Source organism: Halichoerus grypus, chromosome 5, assembly GCF_964656455.1.
Source record: "Halichoerus grypus chromosome 5, mHalGry1.hap1.1, whole genome shotgun sequence".
In the NCBI taxonomy this organism is placed as follows: Eukaryota; Metazoa; Chordata; class Mammalia; order Carnivora; family Phocidae; genus Halichoerus; species Halichoerus grypus.
In genome coordinates, this window is record NC_135716.1 from 183,428,594 (window position 1) to 183,450,986 (window position 22,393).

The 22,393-nt window shown below is 55.0% G+C and overlaps 1 protein-coding gene across 6 annotated transcripts in view; it reads right to left on the reverse strand.

Moving 5' to 3' along the window:
* The window catches only part of KCNAB2 (potassium voltage-gated channel subfamily A regulatory beta subunit 2), an 86,283-nt gene that overhangs the window by 18,248 nt on the left and 45,642 nt on the right, over positions 1 to 22,393 (reverse strand). For all 6 annotated transcript variants that reach the window (XM_036064518.2, XM_036064513.2, XM_036064515.2 and 3 more), the window contains 2 exons: positions 7,517 to 7,560; positions 6,675 to 6,712 (listed from right to left, as the gene is read on the reverse strand). In XM_036064518.2, coding sequence (XP_035920411.1) covers positions 6,675 to 6,712; positions 7,517 to 7,560 — 82 coding nt within the window. The remainder of the gene's footprint in view (positions 1 to 6,674; positions 6,713 to 7,516; positions 7,561 to 22,393) is intronic.

Here is a 22,393-nt window from a genome sequence, read left to right on the forward strand (position 1 = left end):
GATGCGAGCAGGGACCCCATCTGTTGGGTCATCACAAAGCTTAGCCTCTATACTGGGTTGAACACAGACCCCAACAGGAGTGGGATAGATCCTGGCAGAATGAGTCCCTCCTTAAAGCTATGGCTAGGAGGTGTCCTGCAGCCGTATGTCCCCGATTCCTTCCCAGCAGCCACACGAGGAGGAGGACGAGGACGATACGATTATTGTTTGCAGATGGAGAAACTGCCATCCTCAGTGAGCACTCTGGCCGCGGCAGGCGCTTCTCCACTGCCTGGCAGGCAGAGGCTGATGAATGGTGCCCAATCGGCACATGCCTTCCACCAGATTTTGCTCCCCAGGCTGCTCTAAGGATGAGTTTGCGCTCTACCAGCAATGACCCACTGGTAGTGGGGGTGAGGATCGAGCAGCCGGAGGAAGCGCCCCCTGCCATGAACAGCCCCTCCAAGATGCAGCAGAGATCTCTGCTGGTCCTCTGGATGGTGCAGGTGCCCCTTTGAGAGTCACAGATGCAAACTCCCCCGCTCTTCACTTCTCAAAGCTCAGCTCAGAGTGCTAAGCCTCCCTCCCTAGCTACCCAGAGTGGGGTGAGTCATACTTAACAACCCATGGCTGGGATGAAAAGCCAGCCATGTTTGGCTTCGTGGAGATTCTCTCAATACCAAACCCAGAAGCCCCATGGGCCAGGCAGGTATGGAGAGGGAGGCTGGTGGCCAGTGGGGACCACGGGGGTGGGGGGACCGACACTCAATCGTTACCCCTGGGAAGGCAGCTCAGCGTGGCTACATCTTTTGATTTTTCAAGAGAAGCCAGGGATCCAGGGTATTTGGATCTCCCGATTTTCAAATGCTGGCAATGAACCCCAAAGATTTCTGATACTGAGCAGGCCAAAGCTAACCCCCATTAGTTAGCAGCTGTCATTTCAGTCAGAAAGCCCAGGGGGAAGAAAGGCCACTGGTGGAGGAATTTTCTGGATCCATCTGCAGGGCTGGTTGGCTCCACTGGAGCTCAAGCGTAACCATGTATCAGACGCATCCATGCACCCTCCTCCAAGTGTAACCATGTATCAGACGCATCCATGCACCCTCCTCCAAGTGTAATCATGAATCAGATGCATCCATGCCCCCTCCTGGGAGCCTCTTCCTCCTCCTGTGCCCACCCCGGGGCTCCTTTTTTCCTCTCCAATGCTCCAGGCACCCCAGGCTCCTTCACCGGTTCATCTCTGTCTTCAACCTGACTTTTCAGGGATGTGTCTCACCAAGCCCCTGAGCTCTGCCCAGGAGAGCACCCCGTGCTGGGCCCCTAGCCAGGTTATACAGACGATTTAGGGGTACGTGCTGCCTCCTGGGAAGGGTTCTGGGTGGAGGTGACTCAGTACGAGGGCTTTTATTATCTTCACGTTTCAGACCCTGTGTATCTTCTTATACGCCCATCTTGCTTACCTGGAGAACAGCATGCTCTAGGTGTTCATCTGGGCTTTGCTCTTCCCACTTACACTACATCTTAGAAATCAACCCATATTCGTTCATGGAGATCTTCTTCATTCTTTTTAAAAATTGTGGTAAACCATGCATAACACAAAACTGACCATTTTAACCATTTTTAGGTGTGCATTTCTGTGGCGTTAAGGACATTCATGCTGTGCAACCATCAGCAGTGCTTGTCTCCAGAACCTCTCCATCTTCCCAAACAGAAACTTGGTCCCCATGAAACACCAACTTTGCACTCCTCCCTCCCCCAGCCCCTGGTGCCGACCCATCTGTTCTCCGTTTCTAGAATTTCGACTCCCTTGTTACCGCACCCAGGTGGCGTCATACGGTATTTGTCTTTCTGTGACTGGCTGACTTAATGAATTTAACGTGAGGCCTTTAGGGTTCATCCACGTTGTAGTGTGTGTGAGCACTTCCACGGCTGGGTTTGGAGGGTGGTTAGGAGTTGGCCAGGCATGAGCACCCACTTGGTCCAAGCCAGAATGCCCTCAGCTGGGTTTCTGTGGTAGCCCCTAACTCTCTCTGCTTCTGTCCTTGCCCCCGTCATCCTACCTGGGGCAAAGTGTGGTCCACGGACCAGCAGCATCAGCGTCCGCTGTGCCTAATCCCGGGCTCTGCCCCAGGCCGGGCCCATCAGAAGCTACACGTTAACTGGATTTCCAGACAAAATGAATTGAAGGAAGAGCCTCTGGGCTGTGAGTTTGATGCGAGCAGGGACCCCATCCCTGTGCATACATTCCAATTTGAGAAGCACCCCTCATCCTTGGGGGACAGCCTAACCTCAGTGGAGCAGTGAGAGTGAACCTTTTGAGTGAAGTCAGGTCAAATTTCCTCTCTGGCTTCTATGTCACAAGTGGTCAAAGCCAAGGTCCCCACCAGATCTGCTCCCTCACCTCTGCCCCCATCTCTCAACCTGGGGCTCCTCCTGTGGCCTCTTGAAGGCTGGGTCCAGTCCTGTACCTTTGACCTGGAATGCTCTCTCTCTGAATCATCACATGGATCACTCTTGCTTCCCCCTTCCCTGATCATCCTGCACAAATGGGAGCCGGCATCCCAGTCCTCCTTTCTCTGTGTTTGATTAAATAATGGCTCCTGGAACCTGTGAATGGTTTCTTGGGTAGAAAAAGGGTCTTTGTAGATGTGATAACATGAAGGGTCTTGAGATCGGAGATGGTCCTGGATTATCAGGTGGACCCTGAATGCCACCACAGGTGTCCTTATAGGAGGGAGGCAGAGAGAGATGTGACACAGAGGAGCAGGAACGTGACCACGGAGGCAGACACTGGAGCGAAGTGGCCACCAGAAGCTGGAGGAGGCGTGGAAGAATCCCATTCTCCTCCCCCAGAGGTTCCACTGGGAGCGCGACCCTGCTGACACCTTGGTTTCAGCTCTGTGATCCTGATTTTGGACTTCTGACCTCCAGGCCTGTGAGAAAATAAATTTCTCTAGTTCTAAAACCACACAGATGGTGGCAGTTTGTTAATGCAGCCACCGGACACGTCTAGCCCTGGGAGATAAGATGTGCGTACGGTCTGTCCCCCTCTCCAGAAAGAGAGCAGCCCACAGCAGGGATGGCACTTGGCAGGTGCTCAGCAGGCGTGAGCTGAGCGGCCACTGTCCTTGGCTGGCTCCCCTGGCCGACCCCGCGAGGCCTGCCATGCAGGAAAGGTCAGTAGTCTCTGACGCAGAGGATACCCATCCCCATTTCACCTGTCACTTAGCAGAAAGACGGAAACACGACCCTAACTACACCAGGCCAGGGAGAAAAGAGAGTGAGGGGTGGGAATTTTCCGGGCTGTGCTTTTTATTTTATTGTTTTGCTATGATTTTGGTATAATTCCTCTTCCAGGCTTCTCTTTAAAGGTTTATTTATTTATTTTAGAGGTGGGGGGATGGAGAGAGAGTGTGTGTGTGCATGTGCGAGCATGAGTGGGGGTGTGGGGGGAAGGGGCAGAGGGAGAGAGAGAATCTCAAGCAGACTCCTGGCTGAGCACGGAGCCCGACGTGGGGCTTGATCTCACGACCCTGAGGTCATGACCTGAGCCCAAATCAAGAGTCAGATGCTCAACTGCCTGAGCCCCCCCAGGTGCCCCCTCTTTCAGGTTTTTCTATGTGAATATATGCTTTTTCGCTGCAAGACTGCAGCCCTCACATACAGACCACTGCTGGCGCTGTTTTCCACGTGCTCGCTCCTGGGCCTGTCCGCACGTCATTATTTAAAACGTGACCCCTAAAGACTTGCGCTCTGGGGGTGCGTCCTGCTTGATCTGACGGAGCCTTTATTTTGAGACTGTTCGGAATTTTCCAATGTCAAAGTTCCCGAAACAAAGGCAGGAGGAACTTTAGAAGACATGTGGGCCTCCTCCCTGCTGTCCCTACTTGGGGGCCAGGGGAATCCATCCCACCCCCGAGGTGGGAGCTGGCTGTGGGCTCTGAGGCAGGCGCCGAGGTGCCATTCCCCGTTCACGATTCTCCAGGTAAGACCCCGGGCACTTTGCTTCCTCCAAATGGGGCGATGGCAGCTGCCTCCCTGGGCTGATAGAGGGCTGAGTGCCATAACAAATGTAGTTTGTAGCTACTGTCCTTATTAGATTTCTAATGCCCGGCTGCTCTGAGCACATGCTCTCAGGAGGAGTTTTTTTACTTGAGCAGCCATGTGAGGTCACGAAAAGGACACTGGACTAGAGGTTGGAAACCTGACTCTGACCAGGCCAGCTCCAACATTTGGCCACGTGATCGGAGGTTTACTAACACTGTCTGCTTCCTCTGGGGGTTGGCTCTGCTCTGCCTGGCCCCCTAGGACCGTCCCCAGGGCCACAGCCCCACAGACATTTGCAGACAGAGGACAGGCAACGACCCGAGACTACACACTTTAGTCTTTGTGGGCCAGATGGTCTCTGTGGCAACTTATAATGGAAAAGCAGCCACAGACCGTATGTAAATGAATGGGCGTCGCTGCCTGCCAATAAAACTTTATTTATAAAAAAAAGGGTTGTGGAATTCATAGAGAGAGAGAGCAGAGTAGAGGTTACCAGGGGCTGGGGAGTTGTTCCCTCATGGTTACAGAGTTTTGTTTGGGGTGATGAAAACTTCTGGAGGCCGACCGTGGTGATGGCTGCACAGCAAAGAGAATGTACTTAATACCATGGGACTGTACACTTAAAAATGGTTAATAGGGTAAATTTTACGTTATGCATTTTTTTACCACAATGAAAATGGTGAAAATAGCCAATTTTATGTCTCGTATATTTAATTAAAAGTAAAAAAAAAAAAGAAAAAGAAAAAAAAAACGAGGCTGGGGGCCGGATTTGGCCTGTGGACCGTTGCTCACGGACATCTGCGGAGTCCTGCCATGGACTCCCCTTTGCCACATCAAATCCACCCCGTCCTCATTTCTGTGTCTCCCTGGCATCACGGTGTCTTGCACACAAAAGGTAACCCTAAAAACAGGACTCTGTTTCTGCATTACTTGGCAGGCCACCCACCTTCCTCTGGACACGGGCTTAGCAAGGAACCTCGTGTTCCAGATGGGGCACCCATCTGGAATGCCCAGGGGGCTCGTGGCCTCCCCACTTTGGGGCAGCACATATGTTCCTCTGTGGTCCCGGGATGGTCCTGGATTCCCCGTAGTTCCAACCCTGCTGGCTTGGACAGGGCAGGCAGCCAGCTAAAGAATAAAACGTGGCCGTTCTTCATCTGAACCGTGGCGAGGTGGGCCCCTCATCCTTGACGTATTGATTTTTTTTGGATGCTGACTGTAGGATTTAATACGAAAATTCTGCTTGCTCCTTCGCTCAATCATTTTCACCTGCCAGGACCTTTGAGAACCCCGAGTCTGTCATCTATTGTATCTGCTGTCCTCCCAGCTTTGTGTCATCTGGGAACAACTTCTAGTATCTTCATACGTGTCACTGTCTACATGATGGAGACACGGCAGAGGCCGGAGCCACCAGGGCCACCACTGGGTCATTAATCAATACTCTTTGGGTGCAATGGATCTGTTGGTGAAAAAAATCACCTAAGGTGGATGGTTACCATCCAGCCACTTCTCTGTGTCTTTCTCGCAAGGGCATCACACATAGGGTACCGAATGCGATTTGGAAATGAAGTCATTCCTCCCCACAGCGAAAGGGAAACAGGTGAGTCGGACACTAGTGATTTTGGGTGAACCACAAAGGGCTCCGGGGCTCCAACCTTCTGTGCCAAGTGCTTGCAACCAATCTGGTGGCTAAAGGCAAAGCAGTTTCCTGCACCTCAAAAACTCCTTTCTCCTGAGATAGTCCAGAGCCAGAACCTCAGAACAAGGGCAAGGCGTTCTACAACCAGCTACTGTCATTAAAGGAAAAAGGGACAAAAGCACAAATTAAATACATTTAGATTTTGACAGAAGCAAAGCTTTTCCTTTGAAAACTAACTGAGCAATCACAGCTAACAAGGTCTCAGATGAACGCACTTATTAATTTTTAAATGCAACCTTTCTGAGAGTAAGTAGGGCAGACGTGAGGACAGCTTCGTGTGCAGATGTCCAGAGCTCTTGGAGCAAATGTCCCTGCTCTCCCTTCCCAGATAATCACTCGCTGCCCAGAAGTGCACCCCGGCCCACAGACGCTGGCGACACCACCCGGCGTGTGAAAAGAGGAGCCCCAGCGAATGCACAGGGTAAACGACAGCTATGGGAAAGGAGCAGCTAGGGGCTGGGTAAAATGTAAAGCGACTCAGAATCTTCAACTTGCAGCAAAATTTGCAGAATCTGCATCCTATATGACCTCAGCAGACGCGTACTGAAGTTTCATATCCATGTGGGGGTACTCTGTCGGAGCAGTTTAGAAAGACACGGGGCTGTGTGATTTGGAAACGATGGCCTCCCTGGATTTTCCTGGCTAGTGAGGGACTAAGCGTTGTGCAGATGAGGAACCTGAGTTTCTGGGCCTTTTGGGGACTCACGGGCGCCCCAAGGCACCCAGCTGCGAAGTGCAGGCACCAGATTTGGCATCTTTTAGCCCTGCCATGGCTCCCCCGTCACCCTTCCCGCTGCCCCAGAGGGCCACAGCACCCTTGAGGAGCGGCATGAGAGAGGCTGCGGTGGCTGCCATGAGCACGGGCCCATGGTTCATGTGGTGGACCCTACAGGTGCCCGCTGTGGCTGGCCTTTGCTGGGACCTGGGGCCTGCGGGAGCCCCGCCTTACCTCATCGGTGATCTGGCCTCCGAAGGTCACCCATGTTCCTGGAAGGAGACACATGGGCTCAAGTCAGAGAACTTCTCCAGGGAGCTTGCCCCCCCCCTCCCCCCCGCACAGGGTGCTTCGTCCTCAGGCTGCAGGGCCTGGGGGGCAGCCACAGCCCAGCATGCCACTCTGCTCTGCGGTGAGCACGTCCTCGGCATGTGGGGACACTTGGCCTTCAGGGCATGTCTCCCTCTCTTGGGGACACCAAACTGGGGGACAGGAAGGGCTGCAGGTGTTTGAAATGCTTGTTGGGGCTCAAGCCAATCAGCTCATATTCTCATGACCTGCCCTAGGCAGCAGGATGAGGGATGCCTCCTTGAAAACGGGCCAGGTCTGATAGCGATGCCCTCACACTTGCTGGGCGTGTGTGTGTGTGTGTGTGTGTGTGTGTGTGTGTTGAGGGTTGAGGGCTGTGTCGGGAGCATATTGTAGGTACCATGGAAGTGGGGGGACAGTGTATGCTTAGAACAGAGCTCACATCTGGGGAAAGTCTAGATAAAAGGGCAAAATCTGACTGCCCTCTATGAGGACTCAGTCTTGTAAGGAGAGAAGATGCTCTCCAGACACACCTGGGGCCAGGGTGCTTCTCTGATTTTCTGTTGTGAGGCAGGGGTCTGTGTGTGCACAGGGCCCCTGGGACTCCCCTCCCCTCCCCCATTCCTCTCCTGGTTGCCATGGCAACCGAGCCTCGCCATCCCTCCAATCCTGCTTCCATCCCCTCACCCCCAGGGCTGGCCCCTTCAGCCCTCCCAAAGCCCCTGCCTCCTTGGGTGGCTCTGGACCAAGGGGGCCCCTATACTCACCGAGCCCCAGACAGGAGACCCGTAGTCCCGACTTGCCCAAGTTCCTGGAAAACAAACTTGGTGTGAGTTCTCAGTGATCAGGACAGGACCTGCCGGCCAGGCATGGCCCCCCCCCCGCAATGTTCCCAAAGGCCAGCCCCAAGCTTGAACCCCCCACTCTAGTCAATGTATCTTTTGAGACTCTGAAGGCAAGGGGTCCTCTGGAGAGAGGCCTGTGGCTCACATGCCCCTAGGCATAAAGAGCCAACTGTCCGTTCCCCCTGCCTGCCATACCCACACCAGGGCACGGCTGCGTGGCTGGGCCACGCTGGTGAGCACGGCGGGGCCTGGAGAGCCACCTCGAAAGAGAGTAGTGGAATGGGCTGACGGAGGCCTTGTGGTACTGGCCATCATGGGCCTGCTGAGGTACCTGCCAGATGAAGATCCCAAGGTCTATATATGAAGGGGCCACAGGTCATCACTAATGTCCTTAGGAGGTCATGGAGGGTGGCAGGGCCCTGCTGAGGACTGGGATGCCCATCTGTCCTGGCCTGTTTGTCCTGGCACAGGCTGGCCGGGGGCCTGCAGGGGCAACCACAGGCCGGATGGTCCTCAAGCATCATGTCTTCGATCTCCCACAGCTCTGTGGGTCAGGTGCCTTCCTTTTCCCGATATTCCCATTTTACATAAGAGTACACGGGACCTGCCTGGGAGCAGAGAAGTCAGGATTCCACCTAGGCAGTCAGCTCCGCAAGCATGCGCCCCACCACGATGGTGTGTCCCTTTCCCCATTCACGGGGGACACAGGACGTGAGCTGCTCACATGGTGAAGTGGCCCAGGGCAGGCGGGGAGTCCACTACCCTCGGAGGAACCCCGCTGCCGGCAACCCGGTCCTGGGACCAGCCCAGGGTGCGACATCCTGCCAGGCAGTGGGAAGTCAGAGAGTTGTGACAGACTCAGAGGGTGAACCCCAGCCTCCTTCCCTGAGGGCTCCAGCTTTTCCCTGTGTCCTCATTTCTCTACCCAAACCTGGCTCCCTCGGACACTCTGAAGCCTCAGTTTCCTGGTTCCCAGACCCCAGGACCCTGCCCATATCACAGGCGGTCGTGGGGGGTGGGGTGGGGATATAACAAACTTGTAAACGGTTTGAGTCACCAAATTTAAAGTAGTTCTAGAATGTCCAGGTTTCTTCTCCAATTTCCCATTAAAACCGGCCCAGCTGCCAGCCCACTCACTGTTCCTGCTGAGTGCTGGGCTTTTCCCTGCATAGGTTCAGAACAGCAGCTGGTATCTGTCAGGGAGGGGAGCAGATCAAGTAGAGGCTCTGAAGCCTCTGAGGCCAGAGGCTCTCAAACCCTGGCTGTGTGCCCCCGGGTGCGTGATGTAACCCCCTGCTGCCTCAGTGTGCCCCTCTGCAGAATGGGCTCACAGGGCTGGCCACGAGGATGAAACCAGATAACACGTGCCTGGGGCATCACAGAACACTGACTGACCCTGCCTTTTCCCTCACGCGAGAAGCCATGGACAAACCAAAGAGCTTTGAGAGTTACTGTGTTAAAAAACTGAAGTGTCCCCTGTTCTTCTCCCCTATAAATCAGTGAAGTAATCTGATGATGCCCTCAGCACGGCTCGTATGTTCTGACCCGGAGCAACTTTTTGTGGTTGTGAGAAAGGAAGGTGATATGTTATCACGTTGTAAATGCACATAATGCTATCGCATCTCCATAAGCCTCTGGGAAAATACTTAGAATATTCCTGATTTAGCTTCAGATTTGCTATGAGAGAGTTAAAATATAATATGTACAAAATTTAAGGGCTGAGTAGTCAAAGACATGACTTAAAGGTTTTCTTATGTCCTTCAAATCATGTTTGAATTGATGTTGCTTCTAAGCAGAAAGTTAATTTTTGTTTTGTTGTCTATACATAAACTGGAATTAAACAGTCGTTTTTTAAAAAAAGGAAGAAGGGCACACCTGCATCATCTATCGACCGTGCATCGGGCCAGGCCTATTTAACAGTGCAGATAATCTTCCCCACGCTAGCTAGAAATGACCTGTGGCGGAAAATCAGAGCATTGCTTACAAGCAGTCTGGGAAGGAAGCAAAAGGGATGGAAGATTCTGATCAGTGGTTCTTAACTGTTTGGGGGTCACAGGCCCCTTTGAGAAACCGATAAAGGCTGTGGACCCCTTGCCTGGAAATGTGCAGGACACGAAAACCCTGAGAACCCTGTTTGCAATGCATGGGCGCTCACAGGGCCTCGGGCACCTGGTCTCGATAAATCCAGGTGCTGGAAGGGAGGCTGAGCTCCTGACTCTGCAAAACTAACTCCCACTTGTGACCACAGGGAGCAGTTTCCTGGCCAGGAAGTGGATGGCTAAGTTTTAGGTGTGTCCTCCTGAAGTTCCCTTTACCAGCGTGGAACCAGATGCCTGAACGCGCTGTGTGTTCAGGGGGGCGAGCGGCTTTAGCAAGAGACAGACGAGAGCCCAGAACACCGGGCAGAGCCCGCCTGGGTCTGTGGCTGTAAGGGGTGCCTGCCACCCCTTGTCCACCAGAATGGGCTGGGACCCAGGGCGTTCGGCTCTCTGGCTGCTTCTCCACCCACTGCCCACAGGAATAATTTAACGAAACTAGGACACCGCGTGATGCCGTAATTACCCCGCTCAAGTTGTCTCCCCGATAAAATGACGGTATTAGTTTTGCCATCCACTGCCAGGCCTTGGGAGAAGGAATGAGAAGGGACAGGGTGTCTCCGGGCTAAAAGCTACATAAATACGGCTGTTCGCTGGGGGTGGGGAGCGCCACAAATCTCTACCTCGTCTGGACCAGGGGCTGGGGACACGTTGCCCCTTGAAACTCCCAAGACTCGAACATCGTTTCCGACAGATTTTTCTCCCCTAATTAAAAGTCGACATACTGATAAAAGAGTTGGCTAAATCCCTAAACCCAAATAATGTTAGTCTCCATTGATTTGCCTTATGTCTCTCCTGTGGTCTGGAAAAATGCTAATGTGGATTCATGGGTTCAGCCTCTGCCGGAGGAGGGAGCCGATCGCTCCGCGCCTCAGACTCGGGGGATTACAGGTCCTTTAAAAAGAGTCCGAGGCCTTTCAGTTCAGCCATGCGGGTGGAGGACAACACTTTGAGCCTGTGGCCTTAATGAGCTGGTGTGATGGATGTGGGAGCCAGGGTGTTTTCTGGTCAGCTGTTAAATTGGTGGGGTGACGACCTCTTGACAGGCCTGCGCCGCTCCCAGACTCCAGGCTCCCTACGGACAGGCCTGGGCTTCTAGGTCTTCACCCCCAGATTGTAGCTGACATCAGCAAGGTCTCAGGGGTGTTTGCTGGGTAAACGGGGGGTGAGAAGCCCTCGCACTGACACCAGGCCCTTGGGGCTGAATGCTGGCCCCTCCCCTGATTCACAGGGCTTGGCATCGTGCTTCCCCCGTACTGAGCCCTTCTTGGGCCCTCCAGCAAGAATGTGGCACTCTGGCCACCCACTTTTAGTTCCCTTAACACCAAAGGGTGTGGCTGGAGGCCCCCTCCTGGCCAGCTTCCTAAGGAGGTGGTCAGAGTGGGGGGTAAAGAGCAATCAAGCCCCCTATGGCCCCCATCTGCATCCTCGCTGTGGCCCTGGGACAGTCACGATGGAGCAGCCCCGTGGGGCAGGTGGTCTGTGCTCACCAAGGGCACCCAGTGGTTGGGATTCTGGCTCCCACTTCAGCCTCTATGAAACTACACTTCCTGCAGGTGTATAAACCCTCCTTTCTCCCCCCACACTGTCGAGAAAAGTTCAGCAGGCCACATGTAAGGACAGATGGGGGTCCCCTAGTTAGGAAGTGCTGGGGCTGGGATCTGAACCCAGCTCCTCAGACTGCAAACCCCCTAGCCTAATGAGCATCTCCCCTTACCGTCTGTCTCACCCTCCCTGCCTCTTGCACAAACAAGTGCACAGATGTACGTGCCAATATAGGCACACGCGTGCTGGGCAGACCCGCACGCGCACACACACACCCACACACAGTAATCTCGAGCACCCAGGCTCTTCGAGATTTACTTCTTAATGGATCATAGGATCTTCAGCAGGAAATCATGTTAATACCGTATTTTCCATTTACATAGCACTTCACGTTTTTAGAAATGGTCTCACTTATATTAACTCCTTTAATGATCCCAGGACTGACTTAAAAGTAGCAGCAGGTAACAGGTATCTAGCTCGAAATACATAGTGTGTTTACTCTTAGCTTTTAATCCCCACTTAATAAAAGATATAAGCCAGCAGGGCTTCTAGATTAGAGAAGTCCATTCTGGATTGTCCTCACTGAGCTTAGAGGGTGGGGACACAAGCTTTTCCTCCAGAGGCTCATAAAAGAATATCAAACGCCCCCAAGGACCCAGGTAAGGAGGGGATATGGGCAGAGAGGCAGAAGGACTTCAGAGTTATTCCAAAATTCATCTCCAGGAGGCACAGGACTCCACACGGGTCTTTCACGTGTTTCCCACCTCAGGCATTGGTCTGGGGGAGGTATGAGCTCTACATTTCGGTTGTCAGGAGTGATTCTCTCAATACTTTTCAAGTTGGCTGCACCACCAGCTAGAAACCCAGACACTGTGCTCAAATACAGGGAATCTGCAAGCCCCCTAGCCTAATGAGCATCTCCCCTTACTGTCTCCCCTTACCTAGAATCTTCTGTGGCTCTTTCTGAGCCTATGTGACTCTTTGGGTCCAGCTGATACAGATTGTTTGTTGTAAGAACATCATTTCCCCATTCTAGAAAGGGCGAAGGGCTAAGAAAGGCCAGACCCCCAAGCCAGGTGCCCTACGACCCTGCCCCCAGAGGTCTTTTGTACAAAGCTTCGACTCTCCTCTTCCACCTGGGTGCATCCGCCGAGCATCTGAGCAAGGCCCAGGGTGGAGCAGGGGATACGCAAGGAGCAGGAGGAAGGTCCCTGCCCCTGACACCCTCTCCACATACAAGCCATGGTGAGAGAGCCTGGAGCCAGGTGGTGGACTGAGCCCAGGCAGAGGTACACAGGACAGCCGGGGCTAAGCCACCGGCAGGGAAGTCCAGATACTGCTCTGTGCCCTGCAGAGTGGTAGTCCCGCCCGTGGAGGAACCTGGGCCTGGGGTCTAGCTCAGGTCCGGCAGGGAAAATTAATTTCATCACGTGGTTCACCCAATGGTCCCTGAATATCAAACCAACACCTGTCATGATGCCCTAACTGCAAAGACCACCCACGGGGCATCTTCTGGGGCCCTGTGTGCTCCGGGGAGGGCAAGGAGGGCAGGACGCCTGTGGCCAGTGTCGGGGGGGTTCCCAGAAAGAGAAAGGATCACAGGGTCCTCCGTGGGAGGCTTTGTTATTGTTACCGCCCCCCCGTCCCCCCCCCAACAAAGGAAACAAATGGGCAGAAGGAAGAGAAGCCCTCAGCACCTTCCCGCCCCCCTGCCCCGGCCTTCCTCTCAGCGGTGCTGAAGAAAGAAGCTTGGGGCTGACCCTGAGCCGCGATGGTATTTCTCACCCAGTCTACACAGTGCTAGGAGCCCCCCCACCCCTGCCCCCGCCCCAGCTTCTCAGTACGCCAAGTGCCCACAACTGACAACGGATTTGCAGATTTTCCTGGCTCTCTCTGACGGGGGTGATGGGGGGCAGCCTCAACCCCACGAAGCACCCCCGGGGCCCGTACCTATATTTCATCCTAGGCTGTTTCACGCTGGTGTCACCGGCGCACGGGAGGCTCTGCATGGACAGGTGTCCCAGGCTCCGGGCCACCATGGCCACGGCGCGGAAGCGGCCACAGGAGCCCAGGCTGGGGCTGCTGGCTGCCGGACGGCCCAGCCGCTCCTCGGGGCCCCGGCCCTTGAGGCTGTGCTCCGAGCACACGAAGGACACCTGCATGCCGAGGCCGGGTGCCCAGCTCCTGGCTGTGTCCCCCTCCTTCCAGGCCTCTAGAAGCCTTCCTTCTCCCAGGATAAGACCTTATCCCAGAAAGCCAGGAAGCTGCGAGGTGTTCCTTCAGGAGTGAGGATTTCCCAAAGCAACGACAGAAAAATCCTGTGCGGTGTCCGAGGGAAGGCAATCAAATGTCCAGAATCCAGCTAGGAAAGATCTCATCAGAGGGAACCCGGAAATCCAGGTGGGGAGGGGGGCGCCATTTCCTCTCCCCTCACATCTTTCTTGGCTCCGCAGGTCCTTCCCTTGCCCTCACCCTGGCCTGGCTCAGGCTGTCCGAGCCCCTAGCCCTGCCGGACGCGGCCCCCGGGTGACTGGCTGCCAGTTTACTCCTGACCTCCGCGTGACATCGCTGTCCTCCGAGGGAGAAGGGAGGGCGCCTCCCATCAGGGTGGCAGCCTGGGGGCTAAGCAGGCTGCTGCCAGGGGGGTTTCGGGGAGCAGCTGCTTTTCCAGGCTTCCCAGAGCTCAACTCCCGGCTCTGCACACCACGGGCTGTTGGGGCTCCCACCAAGTAAATTAGGTGACCGGTGAGAAGCGCAGGAGGCATCTAGCGATTCATTATTAATGACACGGGATGCACAGCCGCCTGCCCTGGCGGATCCCCGGGAGGCCGGCCCTGGCTGCTCCAAGCTGACAGCCGGCACTCAGACAGGCAGGCGCTGCAGCCGGGAGGACCGCTGAGCTTGCAGGCAGCCGGCCGAGGCCAACTCTAGCTGCTTGGGGTTCGCACCCAGGAAAGTGGGGCTTCCACTAGGGTTTGGTGCAGGGAGAAGCCGAATCTTCCGAAACGTGGAGAAAAGACTCCTCTGTCCAGATGATATAATGCAGACGACCTGAGCAGAGAAAGCTGGGGGTTGTGGACCAGAGACCTGAGAAGTTTTAGCACTCCACGGTCCTTAGGTCACAGCAGACTCTCAGTAAATACTTCTGGAATGAATGCGTGAATGAATGGATGAAGACAGACACCTCTCCGTTACCCCATCCTCCTTTCCCACACTCATGGGTTCAGGATGAAGCTGGGAGCGAGGCTCTCCTCCTGGAACAAAGCTCACGAGGTGTCCTCAAACCCCAGGAGATGCCCCCAGTGGCAGTAGGGGCAAGGTAAGCCCTGGCCAAACTGCTCTTTGGGTTCTTTCTTGCCATGTGGGAGGGGCAGTGAAAGAGAGGAAGAGAGCAGGTGGTTGAGGTCTTGTTCAGGCTCTGCTGCTAATTTGCTGTGTGATCACAGGCAGGGGGCTTGCCCTCTCTGGGCCTCCACTGACAAAATAAGGGGTGTGGTCTGAGAAGATGCTCTCTCCTCCAGCTTGGACCCCCAGGGCCCTTCCACACCAGCTGGCTGTCTACCCTCTGCTCTGACAGGACCCAGAGAAGAATCCACCCAAAGATGTTCATGATGAATGGTGCCTGAACTTGTTCTCAGCGCTGGCCCTGCCTTTTTGACATGGATGTTAAGAATGAAATCTTGTTCCTGTCCTGGCCTCCCTGCTCCTGAGCTGCGCAGCCTAGGGCAAGTGACTTCCTCTCTGAGCCTCAGTGTTCTCTGTGTCCTATGCAGATGACAGAGCATGGTCAGATCACAAATGGTATGTACTCCCATGATCCTGAAGCATGAAGGATTTTTGGAGGTGGGATTCAGTACAGGCCTACTCTACCCCCATCTCTTCACTGGTAACTGTACCCCTTTTGTCCTCCCCAGGCCTGATGCAGCAGCAGGAGACACCCCCTGAGGATGATACCCAGACCCAGGGACAGAGCTGGGGCCTTTGCCAAGGCAGCCCCGGCAGGTCACAGATACCACCTTCAGATGCCAGTGGGGGCCCCCTCAGGTCCCAGAGGTCCAGCTCTGCCTTCTTCATTTACCTGCCCACATCAGCCACAGGCCTGCCTGGCCCTCCCTGACCCTCTCGAGTGGCAAGGGCTGGGAAGGTGGAAGGGCAGCCTGCAGGGTTGACCCTACTCAGCAGCTGAGGCCTTCCTCAAGTTGGGCCCTGGCCTTTAGGAAGCCCACAGGCCTGCCAAAGAGGCTGCAGAGGGCAAAGACTGCCTCCACTCCTTCCAGGGCTCATGAGCTAATGGTCTAGGGAAAAGCTGCTCAACTACCTGTACCTGACCCGGATGCCAGGGGAACTTGTTACAAATGCAGATTCCTGGGTCTCATGCTGACCTACTGAATCAGCAGCTCTGGGGCTGGGCCTGGGAAGTTGTGTTTTTATCAAGAGCTTCTAGTGGTGCTGTGCACCTGCTCGAGGGGATGTGGAAATCTCCTACTTCATTTTTCCTTATATATTTCATTTCTCTGTGCTCTGGCAAACTATCAGATCTGGCATCTTACTGTTCCTCAGGGGTTCCTCAGATGGTGTGCTTTAAGCAGCTCCAGGTTAAGTGACATTCACAAAGACTTAGTCACCATAGTGTGTCAAATATCATCTGCCTCACCATACAACCCAGCAATTCCACTCCTAGGTATGTGCCCAGAGAACCGAAAACATATGCCCACACAAAAAACTTGAACACAAATGTCCATAGCAGCATTATTCATCATAGCCCCAAAGTGGAAACAACCAAAATGTCCATTCGTTGATGAATGGATAAACAAAATACGGTCCATCTATACAACAGAATGTTATTTAGCCATACGAAGGAATGAAGCACCAACACATGCTCCAACATGGATGAACCTTGAAAATGTTATACTGAGACAAGCCAGTCACAAAAGGCCACATGTTATATGATTCTGTTTACATGAAATGTTCAAAATAGGCAAATCCACTTAGACAGTAAGTAGCTTCATGGTTGTCAGGAGTTGGGGGGAGTGATAACTCATGTGGGTATAGGGTTCCTTTTTGGGGAGATTAAAATGTTCTAAAATTGTGGTGATTTTTGTACAACTCTATGAACATACTAAAATCATTGAATTGTACACTTTAAACATATGTATGGTATACGAATTATATCTCAATAAAGCTGTTGCCAAAAAAAAAAAAATGTCATCTGCTTCAAAAGCCTCTGGGCCTTATTCTTGCTGTTCCCTGTGGGAGCACCCTTCCTGTTTCTCTGCCTTGGAAGTTCTCCTTACCCTCTGATATCACCTCAGAAACACATGCAGCCAGTCCCCCAAGCACCAGTAACCTGTCCCTTCTCCAGGTGCCACCAACTACGCTCTACCCAGCGATACACCAGCGTGCTGGGAGCCACTTGCTGGTTCCGCTTGGCAAGGAGCACCCCTTCCAGATGTTGGTAGGACTGAGCAGGGTCCTGTGCTAGAACCCCAGCCCTCGCTCCATCCCACTGTAATGTATCATGGAAACAGTGGACGTGAATATTTGACCTCAGAACTCCCCGGGGAAGTCCAGGACAAAGAGATGCTGTTCTCAGCAGAGAACTGTCATGGGGAGAAGATGGGCAGGTGGGTGTTTAAAAGCTGGCCAGAGTCCGTAACTTTTCACTTGCCTTAAAACAGGGGTCATGACTTGCAATACTCTTAGAAGGTCACAAGAATTAGACAAGAGTGGAAAAGCTGGAAGCTTAAACCCTTGACCAGAACTTGCCATGATGAAAGGTCATCTCGAAAGGGCCACTCCTTTGGAACGTGTTTAGGTGAGGAGGGTGAATTCTAGACCTGCACTGGTCGACTTGAAATGGGCTTTGAGCAGAAGCATCGAGTGTGGCTGGTGGATTTTGACATGGAACAGTTTTTTTGGGGGTTTTCTGACTCTCTAGTACCTGCTGTTGTTAGAACAGCTAGTTCCTGCTGTGACTCATTAGAGGCGTGGCCACCCCAATTAAAAGCTCTCCTCTCTGTCCACAGAATGCCACTACAGAGAGCTTCTTGGAAGAGAAGCTTCCGGCTCAGCCACCTGGGATCCAGCCTGTGTCCCACCTGCCCCGGGAGGGCAGGAGAGACAGGAAAGCTTCGGCCCAGCCAGGCCCGTTCCTCCAAGATGGGGACAGGCTCACAGTGGGAGGTGACGGGCACTCTCCCCATCATCCAGAGTGAGGCCCATGGAAGCCTCGAGGCCTGGAGTAGAAGTTCTAAAAATAACTTTTAAGAGCACAGACTGCAATATTCACTCAAGAGTGAGGATCAGGGGCGCCTGGGTGGCTCAGTTGGTTAAGCGCCTCACTCTTGGTTTCTGCTCAGGTCCTGATCTCACGGTCTGTGAAATCAAGCCCCGTATCAGGCTCCACGCTAAGTGTGGAGTCTGCTTAAGATTCTCGCTCCCTCTTCCTCTGCCCCTCCCGCTCATGCTCACTTGCTCTCTAAAATAAGATAGATAAATCTTAAAAAAAAAAAAGAGTGAGGTTGAGCAGCTGCATCCTGCAGAGGCCAGGGTGCCTCCCCGTACCAGCAAGGCTGCCCTGACGGTGCCGAATGGAGCATGTTTTGCACCCAAAGGTGACTTCCTGCCCCAGGAGAGGGGTGGGGTGGATGCTGATGAGTTGGGGGCTTCTCCAGTGGATGGGAGGTCCTACTTCTGCAATTTCTAAGCAAAGGGTGCCAGACTGGTGGCCTTCCTGGAGGCGGTGTCGTCTGGTAGGTAAGAGCTGAAGACCCCCTTCCTTCAGGACCTCACACCCCAGTCATGTCCAGCACTAACAGCCCTAGAAGGGGAAAAAGGCTAACTGGCTGCCAGTCAGCTCCTTTCACTTCTTAGCTGATGCCCGGGACAGAGCAGCTGTGCTGTGTCCTGAGGAAGTGCTTCTGGCACCTGCAGGAGCACCTCTGAGACACCAGCTAACACTGAAATAGTGCTCCTGGTGCAGCTGAGTCCCACCACACCCTGCCAGGTGGACGCTGTGCTGGTCCGCTCACACTCGCGGAAGCTGCGGCACAGAGAGGTCGAGCAGGGAGGCGGACGTTGGGTCCGCCCTCATCCACAGAGGCAGCAGGCTGGGAGGTGAGCAGTGTGTCGGGGCCCCTCCCACGGAGGAGCTCCTGCTCTCAGACCCTCGGGTTAAAGGGTGAGGGCTGGGGGTCCGTCCCGGGGGACTGCCTGGTGCTGCCTGTGGATTGGATCGGGCTGTGCCGACCCCTGCCTTTCCAGGTGGATGACGCAGAACCCACCCCCCTCGTCCCCATCCTTGCTCAATGAGAAGAGCCTCTTGGGGGTGGGTCCCCCCAAATCTCGGGGTGGAGGCCTGGGGATCTGTACTGCTAACAGACATGCCCCCTGATTTCCGAGGCCAGGCCGACCGGGGAGACACCGGTTACAGAGAACCCAGTGGAGGTGTTCGGATTGCTGCGGCCCCTCCTGCTCCATGCGGAAGGGGGGCTGGTCTGCTGACACCCTGGTCCTGGTCAGCCCTCCACGGAGACCCATGAGACACCCCATGCCTGCTGTCCTCCCAGCCCGTTTGTGTCAGGGCAGCTCTTCCCGAACGACCGGCTGGTCTCGCCACCTCCCTCCCTGTTTCTCCCTCCCTCCCTGCCACACCTGCTCCTTGTCCACACGGGACGGACGTGGGCTACACCTCCAAGACCAAGCTTCTCTCCCACCAGCGGCCACGCCCAGAGCTCTGAGCTACGTCCCGGTCTTACACAGCCCTCCGGACAATTCCGTGAGGAAGTGCCTACGGTCTCCACTTTCCAGATGGGGAACTGAGACAGAGAGGCCAGGTGTCTCACCCAAGGTCACACAGGTACCGTGGGGAGCCGGAATTCCTCCTGGGGCACTCACCCTCGCTCTGGCACCTGTTGTGGGTGGAAATGCGTCCCCCAAAAAGACATGCTGAGGTCCTGACTCTTCTATCTGTGACTGGGAACTTATTTGGAAGGAGGGTCTTTGTAGATGTCAGGTTACGGTGAGGTGGTACTGGAGTAGAGGGCCCTAAATCCGATGACCGGCGTCCTTATAAGGAGAGAGATTTGGGGACAGACAGGTGCGGAGGGAAAAGAGCCAGTGAAGCCGGAGGCCGAGACTGCAGTGGCGCGTCTATGAGCCACAGGATGCCAGGGCTGGCTGGCAGCCCCCAGAAGCTGGACGAGGCAGGGAGGGAGAGCTCTTCCTCTAGAGCTCTCGGGGGGGACCGGGCCTGCCCACACCTGGATTTCAGACTTTGGGCCTCCAGAGCTGTGAGAGAATCAGTGTCTGTTGTTTTAAGCCCCTATTTGTCGTACTTCATTGAAGCAGCTGCCGGAAAGCGATACAGGACCTTTCACAAGGTGGACTCATCCCCCGCTTAGCCTCTGAGACTGGTCCACACACCATCCCTCTCTGGTCTCTGCTCTTTCTCTCCTGCCTCTCCTATTGCCCGCTGTCCTCGGAGACACACCTGTCCTGCCCCCCCATCCTCAGGAACACACCTGTCCTGCCCCCCCAGCCTCGGAGACACACCTGTCCTGCCCCCCCATCCTCAGAGACACACCTGTCCTGCCCACCTGTCCTTACAGACACACCTGTCCTGCCCCCCCTGTCCTCGGAGACACACCTGTCCTGCCCACTCGTCCTTGGAGACACAGCTGTCCTGCCCACCTGTCCTCGGAGACACACCTGTCCTGCCCACATGTCCTTACAGACACACCTGTCCTGCCCCCCCCCCCCGCCCCAGTCCTCGGAGACACAGCTCTCCTGCCCACCTGTCCTCGGAGACACACCTGTCCTGCCCACCCATCCTCAGAGACACACTTGTCCTGCCCACCTGTCCTCGGAGACACACCTGTCCTGCCCACCCATCCTCGGAGACACACCTGTCCTGCCCACCTGTCCTCAGAGACCCACCTGTCCTGCCTACCTATCCTCCTGCCCATCTGTCCTCTGAGACACACCTGGATTCTCAGCTCTTCCAGGAAGCCCTCTCTGACGGCCCAGCTGCAAGGGATCTCCTGTGAATAACCGAGCAGCTAGGTAGAGTCTGCTCAGTGAACGTGACCACAAACCAAGTACTGCCTGGTGACCGTGCCGGCTCGTGGTAAGAGCCGATGGCCCAGGGTCAGAGCTCGCAGGCACGCAGGCCAGTCCCCCCCCCGCCCCCAGAAGCTGACGACCAAGCCTCCCTGCCCAGGGCCCCCCCGCCCTCCCGGTCTGGGCTGCATTAGAGGTGCAGATGCTGCCTCCAGTCCTGTTGTCAAGGAAGCAGCAGGGACGAGACACATTTGCAGGGGAATATTCTGGAAAGGGGGTTAGGGCCAAGACCATTCAACACCATCCAGCCCATACCTGCAGAGGCTTGGGATGTTCTTGGTGCTGGGAACAAAGGCTCTGCTCGTAGGGGCTGCAGGTAAGAGGGCCAGCAGGGGGTGTGAGGATGACAACGGGACAGGACAGTGGGATTGAGGATGGTCTGGGAGGCCTTTACTAGATCCGGTGCTCGGGAAAGTCTCCCCGAGGACCAAGATGTGATAGACGGGAGGGAGCCAGCCCTGAGAAAACCTGGGGGACCAGAACGTGCAAGGGCCCTGGAAGGGAATGAGCTTGGCGCCTTCCAGGTCCAGAAGGAAGGAGGCTCCTGAGTGGGAGTAAGGGGGTCTAAGCTGAAATCAGAGCAGGCAAGGGCCATGCGGACCTCGAGGGGATTTGGGGTCCATTCCTGGTGCCCTGGGGGGCAGGGAGGAACAGAACGCCTCCAGCCAGCCCGTGGCCGAAGCTGCTGCTGCCTCTGAGGCCACATCTCTGGGACCCCCCCATCACTACCCCCCAGGTGGGTGCGGGAAGGGGAGCTTCTGCAGGCACTGTGCGGATTTAAAAATTTGATGCATTTTTTTTAAACCACAAGAGTTGAGGAAAGTGAAGAAGCCGTGGAGGAAGTTAACAGGAAAGCTTTTCTCCCAGCTGCGAGCCCAGTTCAGCTGATAAGATGCCCAGGCCTGGGGCACAGCTGTCCCGGTGCTCCACCGAGCGGGGGCTTATCTGGAGGCATTATCTTTTTTACATTAATATTTAAGACGGAGTTTAACGCACTGCAGCCCTGCTGCTGGCGGGGACGGTGGCTGTGAAGAGGCATTTATCTGGGATCTTTAATAACTGGGGGCTTTAGTTGCAGAGGCCCCCGTTTTCCCGATAACCACAAACCCCCTGGAGGCAGCAAGATGAAATCCGCCAGATAAAGAAGGGGCCACGTGGGTGTGACAACCTTTGGCCCATCAAATTCGAAAGGCGCCGTGGTTTTCTGTTCCTCTCTGCTCCTTGGGAAGTGGGTTTTCCCTGGGTACTTAGCCCCCTGGCTAGTTCCCCACATTTCAGATGCGGCCCAGATTTTCCTTGGGATGTCAGGCAAATAAGACATTTGTTCCCGTCTCCCCCACCCCATGTTAGCTTCCTGGGGCTCCCCAAACGGAGCACCACAAACTGGGGGGGGGGCTTCAAAGATCAGAAGTTGATCCTCTCCCAGTTCTGGAGGCCAGAAGTCTGAGATCCAGGTGTGGGCAGGGACGTCTCCCTCCGGAGGCTCCAGGGGATGACCCCCCCGCCTCTTCCAGCTCCCGGTGGCTGCAGGTGTTTCCAACCTCGTGGCCACATCCATTCTCTGCCTCCCCCGACACGTGGCCTCTTCCCTGTATGTTGTCATATGGCCTTCTTATAAGGGCGCCAGTCATCAGAGTTAGGGCCCACCCTACTCCAGGAGGGCCTCATCTTAACTGATTTCAAACGCAATGACCCTATTTCCAAACAAGGCCACATTCTGGGGTTCAGCGTGGACACGATTCACCCCAGTGCACCTGCCATCATGAACTGTATCCACCATGGAGGGGGCTGGGGTCTTCCCAGGGGAGGAGGATGAGCTCCAGCGGCTCCGCTTCATCCTGTTGCCCTCCACCTTCCTCGTTCCGGCCCAGCCACACCGGCCGGATGTTCCCCTGTCTCCTTGGCCTGGAAGGTTCTACCCCGCATCGTCAAATGTCCCCTATCCAGATGGTTCGGGTCTCAGCTGTGCCTGGCCTGTCTTACTCCCTTAGGTGGTTACTTGCTTTTTCTCTGCTTCCCTGAACGAGAATGTACCGTC